This window comes from Eleutherodactylus coqui, chromosome 6 (genome assembly GCF_035609145.1).
Source record: "Eleutherodactylus coqui strain aEleCoq1 chromosome 6, aEleCoq1.hap1, whole genome shotgun sequence".
Taxonomy (NCBI): domain Eukaryota; kingdom Metazoa; phylum Chordata; class Amphibia; order Anura; family Eleutherodactylidae; genus Eleutherodactylus; species Eleutherodactylus coqui.
In genome coordinates, this window is record NC_089842.1 from 83,193,099 (window position 1) to 83,207,213 (window position 14,115).

Below are 14,115 nucleotides of genomic sequence, written 5' to 3' on the forward strand. Positions count from 1 at the left end.
TTTCAGAACCAACTTGCTCTGGACATGTTCCTAGAAGAGAAAGGAGAAGTCTGCAAGATGATTGGGGATTCATGCTGCACCCACATCCCCAACAGCACGGCTCTGGACGGATCAGTGACTAAAGCTTTGCACGGACTACAAAGTCTATCTATAGAACTTGCAGAAAATTCTGGTTTTTATGATCCATTTACATCATGGTTGGAGGACATTTTTGGACAATGGAGTGCTTGGGTCACATCTCTTCTTACCACTTTGACTATTATAGTAATTGCTTTTGTAGTAGTAGGTTGTTGTGTAGTATCGTGTATACGCTGCATATTAGCAAAATCTGCTAAAAAGGTGATACCTACTATGATAGCACAAAATGGTATGTATGCCCAGCTGTTATGTTCACCAGGCTATGATTATTCTTGTATTGGTCAGAACAATAGTGAAATGTAATATAAAGGCTGGCAGACATCACTAGGATGGACTGAAGTACTTCAAATATTTACTGTTGTTCTGGGACAAGATAAGAAACAAAAGGGGGAAATGTCATGGAATATAAAGTGTTAAGTTTCAGAATGCAATAAGTGTATGTTTCTTACCTTGTATTTGACTATTGGCCCTTAAATAGAAGACTAAAACCTATGCTTTGTAGTGCCTGTAACTAGGATTTTAAGATAAGAAGTCAACAGACAAATTAAATAAGGCTAAGCTTTGTTAACAGAGAAGACACACAATTATTGAAGAACTATTGTCTAATGCAGCTCAATATCCTGACTTAGGTAATTTCTATGTCTGAGACGAGCCTTAAGAGCTTTGAGACTATTTGGTAGATGTCAATAAGCCTTATGATTAGAGATGAGCGAACACGTTCGGCCCCGCCCCTTTTTCGCCCGAACACCGAACTTTGCGAACACCTCGGTGTTCGGGCGAAAAAGTTCGGGGGCCGCCGTGGCAGCGCGGGGGGGTGCGGCGGGGAGTGGGGGGGAGAGGGAGAGAGAGAGGGCTCCCCCCTGTTCCCCGCTACTGCCGCCCGCGCCGCCGCGCATCTCCCCGCCCCCCGGCGGCACCCGGACACTTACGCGCGAACACTGCAGTGTTCGCTAAAGCCGGTGTCCGGGTGCGGATGTGTCCGTAACGGACACGTTCGCTCATCTCTACTTATGATCAATCAGATTTGTCAACTACGAAACACTAATCTTTGTACCAAGTAACTCTTGAATCCGCCTTCTTTCTGTATAAGAGTTGGTAATGTTGATAATAAAGTAGAATTCATAGAGTTCTCATGGAGACGTATCTTGATATAGCATGGAATGATTTCATGCTATTGATAGATAATTGCTAGCAAATCTTCTTATCACGGGCTTCCATATCTACCAATTTGGCACCTGGCAAAGAGGTCATCAGATCAGTACCGGCGTGGTCCGATAACAGCCCCATGCACAAAATGAAATAGAATAGTGCATGCTGTGAATTTTTTTTCATGTGCACTGTGTGTCTGTATGAATTGATGTGTGAATTGACATACTGATGGGTCCACCTGCTGTCAATGTTAAACCTCATTTGCTATTTTTCTGCCCAAGCCCCCAACTTATCCAGATCCTCTTGCAGCTGCCTTATGTCCTTCTCTTGTGTTAATTACTCTACAAAGTTTTGTGTCATCTGCATCTGAATAATTTGAATCTGGCTAGTTTGAAGGGACACACTTTTAGGTATAATCCAATGGTGAATTCTGAGACCTTACAAAAGGGTCCCCCATTCAGGACCCTTATCAAGCAACTAGAGTGGTGAGCAGCTACAAACAATGTCTATGACTTTGGAGGACCCAGCAGATCCATAGATTCAATAATTTTAATAGGAAATGTGTAATACTACCCTTGTATTAGTTCTATAGGAAACGGAATATTTACTTTGAGGTTCCTCCACCGATTACAGAAGATCAATTTGAGTCATTGTAAAGAAAGATCTGTTATCAGCTCATCATGGGACCTTTCTAATAAAAATGAATGGTCGAAAGTGGAACCTCACTGTGCTAGCCAACCATTGGGACAACCTGCCCTTGATCCAATCAGTATGGTCAGCAGGGGTTTTGTAAGTTATTTTCAATGTTGCATTTGATTCTACAATAGGAAAGTCTCTCCAACACTAGAACAGCACACTTTAATCATGGCAGTCCTCAGTGTTGAAAGACCAAATGACAAATTTCTGAATCTTTAATACTATACGATTAACAATCATTACAAATTTGTCTTTTCAGATCATTTAGTCCAGTAATGTATTTTGGGCACCTTTATAGTCAAACATGAAGTTCAGATGTGATTCTCAATTAGCCCACCTAGGAGTCAGGTACAGACTTGGTCTTGATCTTGAGATCTTTAGGCATAGAGTCCTTTCTTGAATAAGGAATTGACAGACTTCCAGAAAGTATTCCTAAAGTCTTGACTAATAAAAGCATAGAGAAAAGGGTTGACACACTTCTTCAGAAATGCCAGGTTGGAGGCAAGAGGAATACCAACAAGCAATATGTTATGTAGATAATCATCATTCCGAGAAAGTGAATGCAATTCCAGAAAGGTGAAAATTTGATAAGGAGCATAACAGATGAAGAAAGAAATTAACACTGCAATTATAACTTTGAAAGGCTTTCTAGAGGTGGTCTTGCGTTTTTTTTGGATACGTAGGGCAATCACAGAGTAACATGTGACAATGATGGTGAAAGGAATAAAAAATCCCACGATGGATCTCATTATGACTGTTCCTCTGTGTCGAGAAATACCAATATCTTCTGATTCTCCACGGTTAAAATTGTTATAGCATATGGTTCCATCTATATCCTCAAAGGTGTCTCTGAAGATAAAGTATGGTAAGCTAAACATAATAGCCAGAATCCAAACACCCATGACGACAAATAAAGCCAGTCTTGGAGTACGGTGGTTTTGACACCAAACTGGGAAAATAACAGAGATACACCGATCAATACTGATAACAGTGAGCAGGAAGACACTTGCAAACAAGTTGATGAAGGCCACCATAGTATTCAGCTTGCACATGAAGTTCCCAAAGGTCCAGTTAAAATTATTAACCAGGTAGATTATACTCAAAGGAAGAAATAATGTGAAAGTAAAGTCAGCGAGTGATAAATTAAGCAACCAAATTACATTGACTGTCTTCTTCATCTTGAAGGTTGTGAAAAAGAGGACTAGGCCATTGACAGTAGTACCCAGTAGAATATCCAAAGAAAAGACCACCAAAGTGAAGTAATATATATGAGATTTCTCATAGTATTCATCTTCATAGTCATAGTAATCAGGGATATTGCTAGAAGTGTTGTACAGGAATGTAACTTCGGAGATGGGATACAGTGTTGTGATATTCTCCATGAACTCCTGTCGTGGATAGTTCCCCCAAAAAAGCTATAAATGTAAAACAAAAATGAATACAAATAATTAATATTGCCAATTTGTCCATTGATTTCAATGTAATGGCACCCTTATACTTTGCTAATTTACCCTAAGTTTACCTGTGCAGTCTTTATAGAGCTTTCAAGAGGCTAAAACATTTACCAAACCTTTTTATGCCAACCATTAATCTTTATGATAGGAAATGTAAGGGTGTGACTGCCTCCCCCAATCATCCATCAAAACTGAGAATTGGGCACACAATAAACAATTAAACAAGGTGTCTACAATACTGTATCAATATTTTTTCTAATCATTGCTCTTATGTCACCAGGCTGGTGCATATTATCTGAGGAAGAAATTACGGAGGTGTTCCGAGTTATAATTCTTTAGTAAAAGTCTGTTCTTCATGCAGTAAAATAACAAATCGGCATATACTCACCTCTCCCCACTCCAACTGTGTCTTGCACCACCGCAGGTGCGGTACACACCCCTCTGATGTGATGTTTACAGGTTTCCCCAGCCTGTTTATGGGACATCACAGGTGCTCCAGCCAATAACCGAGTTCAGCAATCGATCGCTGAGCTCTGTTATCGGCTGCAGTGCCTGTGACGTCCCGTAACTGGGTGGGCCTGCTGCCTGTAGACAAACAGAGTAGCAGGGGATGGAGCGATGCCATTCAAAGTGAGAGTGAGCAGTATATGTTTTTTTATTTTACTGCATTCAGAACACATTTTTTTCTGAAAAAAAACCTCATAAGACCAGTTCAAGTTTGAGCTAGATTCAAATTACCCAGAAAAGTAACTTTGGTGAATCTTATCACAGTAACTCATAATGTGACCCAGTGTGTATGGCCTCCATGTGCCTGTCTGCACTACTAAAAATGTTTTGGCATGTTTCTGATGAGACGGTGGAAGGTGTCCTGGTGGATCTATCCATAGACCTGGATCAGGGCATTAGTGAACTCATGGACAGTTTGTGGTGCTACTTTGCAGCATCAAATGCACTGATACAGAATGTCCAGAGATTCTCGAATGGATTCTGGTTTGGGGAATATGAGTGTCAGTCAATGGTATCAATGTCTTTGTCATCCAGACACTGTCTATGCACTCTCGCCAAATGACAACAGGCAGCAAAAGGAACCCAGTGTAATGTCTGACAATGGCTCTGAGAATCTAATTCCCGGTACCTCACAGATTCAGGCTACTGTTGATTATCACGTGGATGTTTGTGCAATCCTCCAAGGACGTGCCTTTTCAGATCATCACTGACCCACCACCAAACTGCTCAACCAGGATGATGTTGTAGGAAGCATAACAGTTACCAAGCTATCTCCAGAGTCTTTTACATTTGTCATGTGTGCATTGTGAACCTGCTTTCTGTGAAAAGAATGAGGTGCCAGTGGTGAACCTGCCACAATTTTGGTGTTATTTGGTGAATGTTAATCAAGGCTGTGCTGGGAGACTTTTACCACCATACAGCCTATGGAAGGTGGCAGGGACTGCTTGGGTTAATTTGGTGATGGGAGCAAAAAGTACATGGAGGAAAGTATACAGGAGCTGGTTGGTTAGGTGCATACAAAAGCAGAGGGGTTGACAGCTAAATAATAAAGCATAGAATGGTTGTTTTCCCCTCTCTTACCTCTGTACCAGTGAGCTGTTCCCACTGTTGTGGATAGGGACCAAGACAAATGCATTCTTCTGTTGAGATAACTGATGAGCTTTTGCATCAGGTGGAACAGTGGGTTGCCTTGGAGGGTACAGACTGGCTCCAGGATTTCATGCCGCATCAGCCTTTCTTAGCTGTGAGAAGTGCCATGTGGCGCTGTGGGGTAGGCCATAGTGAATAACCTGGCCGCCTTCCAGGCTTAACCCCTCTGCTTCTCAGTGTGCAGTCAGAGGAGGAGGAGTAGTGGGAGCTACCCCTGAACTGATTCTATCTACTGCCCCCTCCACTGCCGAACTCTATGTTACAGGGCACAATTGTGGGCTGTGTACACATCAGTTGAGCAGACCTTACACTGGTTTTTCTCACCATCCTTTTTACAACAGAACCCAGGAGGCTCCAGGTGGCCCACTTCACAGACTTGCCTGCCTACTGATATTTCCAGCAGACGCAGGTGTCGCCCTATTACCATGATAACCTGAACTGCTGTACCCTTCTTTCTACCAATGCGGGGGTTACTACTTTCAGTGTTCCAGTTCGGCTGCAAGGCATGAGCAATTACTTTTCTATTTATCTGAGCTGAGAGTCCTGTCTCATTGCCTTAGTGTTGGTGTATGTTGTGTCACAGTTACCGAGCCTGGTCTCTATTTCTATATTCCTACTTGTTCTTTGCCTAGTGCTTTTCTCAGTATATGTTTATCCATTGCCTTCCTGACTTTGTATAATTTTCATCTCTATAGTAAGCCTCAACTGTTTTGCGTTTATTGTGCTGCATCGCTCATTGAAATAAATGGGGTGCGTTAAAAACACTGTAAAACGTGTATCTTATGACTTGATACAGTAGTCCTCCGCCTTGCTCAGTTCCAATCTAGTTGCTTTGCAGCGTAATTTGCTCTAACAGTGAAGTAAAATCACAGAGGTGAGGAAAAAGAAAAAAACACATATTCACTGAAAAAGCCAAAAATACCTGAAAGTCTGCGAAGCAGACACGGTCGCCATAGGCACGATCGCCATAAGGCAGGCACAATCGCCACCGGCACAATCGCCGTAGGGCAGGCGCAATGGCCTTAAGCCCTGAAAATATGTAGTCAGCCAGACAATAATGTGTGGAGGAGCAGCTTGTTCCTGGCAGGCTAATATGCAGTCACCCACTCAACCCAGCCCAGTTTGGGGAGGAGCGACTGCATATACTAATAGCCTGCACATGTGAATGATACCAAAGATGTCAGCCATAGATGGGTGGTGAAGTAACTAGTACAAGCTGTCAACTGTGATCTTCAGGTTCTCAGCAATACTTTGCTCTCCAGCAGCAGCTTCTCCTGGCTCACAACTCTCTGCATTTTTGCCCTTGTGCCTCAGCTGAAGGTTTTATTCACACGAGCGCATATACACCACGTTTTTATGTCCAACCGATATACACGACTATCTGAGGCATTGGTTTCCAATGCATTTGTTCATTTGTTGATTTGTGCACCCGCTGACCAGATTTTTTTTACTAACAATGTAACGTATATTGACCAGCTGTGAAAATGGCCGGCCGATATGCGCTCGTGTGAAAGAAGCCTAAGCATGATAGCCACTTGAGTGGCTGCCTTGCGAATACGAGCTCTCTTAAGTGTGGGCTGGATCAAGTGTTTTATGCAGTGTGACAGGACAGAAGATAGGTAGGCCACAAACTCTGCATAAATGCCTTGTACTTCAAAGCTATCACTAATGCTGTCACATCTGTCCTCATCTTTGCTGTCAGTTTCAGAACCTCTTTCCAATTCCCACCTCCGGGGCATTCTATTCACATCAGCCCCTCTCTCCTATCCTCAACCATGCACAGTTCACATGCTCTCTTTACTTTCTTACTAAGCCTCAAACGCCCTAATGCCACTGACAAACACAACAGTCGTCCTCAAAAATTTCCTAACTATGTGCTCACAATCGCTATCTTGCTGCTACTAGCAGCTAGGTATATCTCTCCCAACCCTGTCTCACCCTTCACTGCTCTTAACTATTACCCCCTACCTGTCTCACTTAGACATCCCTCAAGCCCAACTACTAGCCCATGCATACCCTCCCCTAACTCCTTTAAATGTGCACTCTAAAACTGTCAGTCAGCATGCAATACATTCCCCACCATCAACGACTTTTTTTTACTGCTGAATCTCTAAATCTGCTAGGTCTCACAGAAACATGGATACAGCAGTTTGCTGCATTGTCTTATAACGCCTGCAGTTCTCCCATACCCCTGGACCAGAAAACAGGCAAGGTGGAGGAGTAAGTGCTCTTCTCTCTCTGAAATGTACCTACCAGGTCATCCCCCCATACCCTCACTCACTTTCCCATCGTTTGAGGTACATATGCCATGACTTTTCCGGAATATGTTAGCGCTATATAAATAAAGATTATTATTAGAGATGAGCGAACCTACTCGGCCATGCCCCTTTTTCTCCCGAGCGCCGCGATTTTCGAGTACTTCCGTACTCGGGCGAAAAGATTCGGGGGGGCGCCGTGGGTGAGTGGGGGGTTGCAGCGGGGAGTGGGGGGGAGAGGGAGAGAGAGAGGGCTCCCCCCTGTTCCCCGCTGCTACCCCCCGCGCCGCCACGCCTCCCCCCGCCCCCCGGCGCCCCCAGAATCTTTTCACCCGAGTACGGAAGTACTCGAAAATCGCTGTGCTCGATCGAGTAATTACTCGAAACGAGTATATTCGCTCATCTCTAATTATTATATACAGCGCGTAAAAAAATTGCACCATAAAAAATGGAACATACACCACCAAAATAGTACATTATTGCTCAAGAGAGGGAAATAATATATTCTGCTCAGCTGGATGCATACTTAGCATTAGACTTGTTCACTAGTTACATGGTGACAATACAATTCTCTGCAATATTTGTATTTTATAAAGTAGTAAAGTAACTTGTGTGAACATAAGAGCCCTAAGTCTTCCCAGTTATACCTGTCACTGCCCATTGGCTGATACATTCTATGTATAATGATTGCTTACTTGCTTATCTTGAGGACCTGTTCTTGTTGAGATACTTTGCTTTCTAAAAATATTCTCCAGATCTCTCAAATATATAGAAACCCAACCGTGACATCAGCCTTTACATCAGGAGCCTGAGTCAGCGGACTCTTACTGTCAATAGGAAATCCTCTTTTTTTTTTTAACTGAAAGGTATCCTGCCCCCCAGTAGAGGTCTAATTCCACAAGTCCTATCAGTGCTGTGCCCTTGTACCTTGATTTAGCCCACGAGAAACTGCTCCAAAAAGTAATCTATAGTAGGAAAACAGTTTATGATGGGAATGATCAGGTCAGTTATTGGGATTACATCATCCGTTTTTCCTATTGACGTCTGTTCTGTTGCTCAACTGCAACAAGTAAACTACGTACAACATACAGGAAATCCTCCACTTGCCGAAACAAGAGAAGATTGTGTCACGCTGACCAGAAGGACCAAAAGTGACCTAATTGGCTTACAGATTCACAGTTCTAATATACTTAAACCGCCTTGCAAAAGTGTTCACCACATTAGCATATTTTGTACTGTGATGCAAACAATAATTAAGACAAAAACAGAGAATATTATTGTGTATTCACAGCCTCAAACCCATACTTTGTAGAGCAAATGCCAATACAAGCCTCTTGGGGTGTCTTTATTAGCTTAGCACATCTAGACTTGTGGATGTTTGCCCAATCTAACAGGCAAAACTGCTCCAACTCCTTCAAGTTAGATGGGCTGGGTTGGTGTACAGTAGAGATGAGCGAGCATACTCGATGAGGCAAACTACTCGAGCGAGTAGTGCCTTATTCGAGTACCTGCCTGCTCGTCTCTAAAGATTCGGGGGCCGGCAGGGGGTGGGGAGCGGCGGGGGAGAGCGGGGAGGAACGGAGGAGAGATCTCTCTCTCCCCCCGCTCCCCCCTGCTCACCGCCGCAAGTCACCTCTCACCCGCGCCGGCAGCCGAATCTTTAGAGATGAGCGGGCAGGTACTTGAATAAGGCACTACTCGCTCATCTCTAGTGTACAGCAGTCTTCAGGTCATGCCACAGCTTCTCTATTGGATTGAAGTCTGGGTATTATCTAGGCCATTCCAGGATATTTAAATGTTTCCCCATCGGGCATGTACACACTTGGGCTATGGATTCTGCTTTTCTGCTCCATTATAAGAGCAGGGAAATGGTACCCGCTGCTGAATGGATCTGTCTCATGACAGCACTGAACAACTCTCATTGACTATAAAGGGGGTCTATTAGCTTTTTATCCAGGTGTCCAGCATTTTTCTGGATGCCATAGAGCAGCATACTGCACTATTTCGATAGGGACCTTTGTGGAAATCAGCCACGGAAACTCAGAACAAAACCTCCATGGCCAATGTGAACACAATCTTACACCTCCATTGCAGTCTGAAATCTCTGGCAGCTAGAAACAGTTTTTCTTCAAGAATTGCCCTGCATTCCACATTAGAGTTCTTATCTATGGCTTGTGTCATAGTGAAAAAAAAATATATATTTTATACCTTCAAAACAGTAGGCTTGTTGTGTAAATCGAATGGTACAAAGCCTACAGAACGTCTATTTTAATTCTCAGTTATAACGCAACAGGCAGGAAAAAAAACTTTTGCAAGGCACTGTATATAATAACATTTATAAAGTGCCTCACAGTAAATAGCTCCATACAGATAGAGCTCCTGAAAGTGTGTCTTATTAAAGCATTTTGTGATACAAAATCTCTCAAAGTGTCCCTTAGTAAAATATGCTGTATATGGTGTCACCCTAAGGTACTAATATAAAATGATGTCTTAAATATGGAATTGACAAGGCAACTGTTAGGTGGATTCACAACTGGCTGAGTGTTCGTACTCAAAGGGTGGTCATAAATGGCTGCACATCCAAATGAAAGAATATTTCAAGTGGGATACCACAAGGCTCTATTCTAGGCACAGTGGTGTTCAACATTTTTAAACATTATCTAGAAGAGGAAATCGAGGGGAAACTGTTCAAATTTGCTGACAACACAAAGCTAGGAGGGATAGCTAACACTAGGGAAAAAAAGAGGATTCAAAAAAATCTAAATAATCTTGACCAGTGTGCACCAACCAACAGAATGGTATTTAACTAGAAGAAATGCAAGGTCCTACATTTGGGACAGAAAAATGAAAAAAAAAATACATACAAAATGAGCGGAATTGAGCTAAGCATCAGCACGTGTGAAAAAAACTTGGGTATTCTAATAGATCACAAACTGAACATGAGTCAACAGCGTGATGCAGCAGCAAAAAAAGTAAACACAATTTTCTGATGTATTAAGAGAAGCATAGAATTTAGATTATGTGAGGTAATTATTAGAGATGAGAGAGCACCAAAATGCTCGGGTGCTCGTTACTCGGGACGAACTTTTCGCGATGCTCGAGGGTTCGTTTCGAATAACGAACCCCATTGAAGTCAATGGGCGACCCGAGCATTTTTGTATATCGCCGATGCTCGCTAAGGTTTTCATTTGTGAAAATCTGGCCAATTCAAGAAAGTGATGGGAACGACACAGAAACGGATAGGGCAGGCGAGGGGCTACATGTTGGGCTGCATCTCAAGTTCCCAGGTCCCACTATTAAGCCACAATAGTGGCAAGAGTGGCCCCCCCTCCCAACAACTTTGACTTCTGAAAAGCCCTCATTAGCAATGCATACCTTAGCTAAGCAGCACACTACCTCCAACAAAGCACAATCACTGCCTGCATGACACTCCGCTGCCACTTCTCCTGGGTTACATGCTGACCAACCCCCCCCCCCCCCCCCGCGCGCGCTCGCGCACGACGCAGTGTCCACAGCGCACACCAAAGTGTCCCTGCGCAGCCTTCAGCTACACTCATGCCACGCCACCCTCATGTCTATTTATAAGTGCGTCTGCCAGAGGAAAAGCAGGCACACACTGCAGAGGGTTGGCATGGCTAGGCAGCGACCCTCTTTAAAAGGGGCGGGGCGATAGTCCACAATGCTGTACAGAAGCAATGAGAAATCCAATCCTGTGCCACCTCCATCTGGAGCTGCACACGTGGGCATAGCAATGGGGAACCTATGTGCCACACACTATTCATTCTGTCAAGGTGTCTGCATGCCCCAGTCAGACTGCGGTTTTTTATAAATAGTCACAGGCAGGTACAACTCCGCAATGGGAATTCCGTGTGCACCCACAGCATGGGTGGCTCCCTGGAACCCACCGGCTGTACATAAACGTATCCCATTGCAGTGCCCATCATAGCTGAGGTAACGTCCAATTAAATGCAGGTGGAGTTCGGCCCACACTGCATGCCCCAACCTGACCGGGGTTTTTAATTCATAAACACAGGCAGGTACAACTCCCTATTGTGAAGTCCCTGTGGACCGACAGCATGGGTGGGTGCCAGGAAGCCACCGGCGGTACATAAATATATCCCATTGCAGTGCCCAACACAGCTGAGGTAATGTCGTGCTTAATGCAGGTGGGCTTCGGCCCACACTGCATGCCCCAGTCAGACTGGGGTTCTTTAGAAGTGGACACATGCAGTTACAACTCCCTGTGGACCCATGGCATGGGTGGGTGCCAGGAAGCCACCGGCGGTACATAAATATATCCCATTGCAGTGCCCAACACAGCTGATGTAACGTCAGCTGTAATGCAGGTGGGCTAAAGATTCATTTGCTTACACTGTAGGCGAGGGCCCCCAAAAATTGGTGTACCAACAGTACTAATGTACTGTTGGATGTAATGAAATCCATTAATCGCTTTGGTTAATGTGGCTTAATTGGTAACTAGGCCTGAAGGCAGCCCAGTTAAAAGAAAAATTGGTTCAGGTGAAAGTTTCAACGCTTTAAAGAGCATTGAAACGTATAAAAATTGTTTACTAAAATTATATGACTGAGCCTTGTGGGCCTAAGAAAAATTGCCCGTTCGGCGTGATTATGTGAGGTTTCAGGAGGAGGAGCAGGAGGAGGAGGAGGAATATTATACACAGATTGATGAATCAAAAAGGTCCCCGTTTTTGATGGGGATAGAAAACGATGCTTCCATCCGCGGGTGCAGCCTACGTATTGCTTAGGTATCGCTGCTGTCCGCTGGTGAAGAAGAGAAGCCTGGGGAAATCCAGGCTTTGTTCATCTTGATGAGTGTAAGCCTGTCGGCACTGTCGGTTGACAGGTGGGTACGCTTATCCGTGATGATTCCCCCAGCCACACTAAACACACTCTCTGACAAGACTCTAGCCGCAGGACAAGCAAGCACCTCCAGGGCATACAGCACAAGTTCAGGCCACGTGTCCAGCTTCGACACCCAGTAGTTGTAGGGGGCCCCAGTAGTTGTAGGGGGCAGAGGCGTCACGGAGGACAGTCGTGCGATCGGCTACGTACTCCCTCACCATCCTTTTACAGTGCTCCCGCCAACTCAGCCTTGACTGGGGAGCGGTGACGCAGTCTTGCTGGGGAGCCATAAAGCTGGCAAAGGCCTTGGAGAGTGTTCCCCTGCCTGCGCTGTACATGCTGCCTGATCTCCGCGTCTCCCCTGCTACCTGGCCCTCGGAACTGCGCCTTCTGCCACTAGCGCTGTCGGATGGGAAGTTTACCATCAGTTTGTCCACCAGCGCCCTGCGGTATAGCATCATTCTCGAACCCCTTTCCTCTTCGGGAATGAGAGTGGAAAGGTTCTCCTTATACCGTGGGTCGAGCAGTGTGTACACCCAGTAATCCGTAGTTGCCAGAATGCGTGTAACGCGAGGGTCACGAGAAAGGCATCCTAACATGAAGTCAGCCATGTGTGCCAGGGTACCTGTACGCAACACATGGCTGTCCTCACTAGGAAGATCACTTTCAGGATCCTCCTCCTCCTCCTCCTCTTCTGGCCATACACGCTGAAAGGATGACAGGCAAGCAGCATGTGTACCCTCAGCCATGGGACAAGCTGTCTCTTCCCCCACCTCCTCATGCTCCTCCCCCTCCTCCTCAACGCGCTGAGATATAGACATGAGGGTGCTCTGACTATTCAGCGACATACTGTCTTCCCCCACCTCCGTTTCCGAGTGCAAAGCGTCTGCCTTTATGCTTTGCAAGGAACTTCTCAAGAGGCATAGCAGAGGAATGGTGACGCTAATGATTGCAGCATCCCCGCTCAGCATCTGGGTAGACTCCTCAAAGTTTCCAAGGACCTGGCAGATGGCTGCCAACCAGGTCCACTCTTCTGTAAATAATTGAGGAGGCTGACTCCCACTACGCCGCCCATGTTGGAGTTGGTATTCCACTATAGCTCTACGCTGCTCATAGAGCCTAGCCAACATGTGGAGCGTAGAGTTCCACTGTGGGGGCACGTCGCACACCAATCGGTGCACTGGCAGATGAAACCGATGTTGCAGGGTGCGCAGGGTGGCAGCGTCCGTCTTGGAGTTGCGGAAATGTGCGCTGACCCGGCGCACCTTTCCGAGCAGGTATGACAAGTGTGGGTAGCTTTTCAGAAAGCGCTGAACCACCAAATTAAAGACATGGGCCAGGCATGGCACGTGCGGTGCGTGAGGCTGCCGAGCTGCAGAGCCGCCACCAGGTTACGTCCGTTGTCACACACGACCATGCCCGGTTGGAGGCTCAGCGGCGCAAGCCAGCGGTCGGTCTGCTCTGTCAGACCCTGCAGCAGTTCGTGGCCCGTCTGCCTCTTCTCTCCTAAGCTGAGTAGTTTCAGCACGGCCTGCTGACGCTTGCCCACCGCTGTGCTGCCATGCCGCGCGACACCGACTGCTGGGGACGTGCTGCTGCTGACACATCTTGATTGTGAGACAGAGGTTGCGTAGGAGGAGGAGGAGGGTGGTTTAGTGGAGGAAGCATACACCGCCGCAGATACCATCACCGAGCTGGGGCACGCAATTCGGGGGGTGGGTAGGACGTGAGCGGTCCCAGGCTCTGACTCTGTCCCAGCCTCCACTAAATTCACCCAATGTGCCGTCAGGGAGATATAGTGGCCCTGCCCGCCTATGCTTGTCCACGTGTCTGTTGTTAAGTGGACCTTGGCAGTAACCGCGTTGGTGAGGGCGCGTACAATGTTGCGGGAGAGGTGGTCGTGCAGG

General features: G+C 45.8%; 2 protein-coding genes across 2 annotated transcripts in view; both read right to left on the bottom strand.

The window, feature by feature from the left end:
• Positions 1-14,115, bottom strand: part of LOC136631374 (formyl peptide receptor 2-like) — a 239,019-nt gene that overhangs the window by 84,397 nt on the left and 140,507 nt on the right. The gene's annotated exons all lie outside the window — the stretch shown is intronic.
• Positions 2,104-3,393, bottom strand: LOC136631373 (chemerin-like receptor 1). The gene has a single exon (XM_066605645.1). The coding sequence runs from the start codon at positions 3,363-3,365 to the stop codon at positions 2,361-2,363; it is 1,005 nt and encodes a 334-aa protein (XP_066461742.1). The 5' UTR covers positions 3,366-3,393; the 3' UTR covers positions 2,104-2,360.

Coding starts and splice junctions, on each gene's coding strand:
- LOC136631373 (XM_066605645.1), bottom strand. CDS start 3,365: ATGGAGAATATCACAACACTGTATCCCATCTCCGAAGTTACATTCCTG.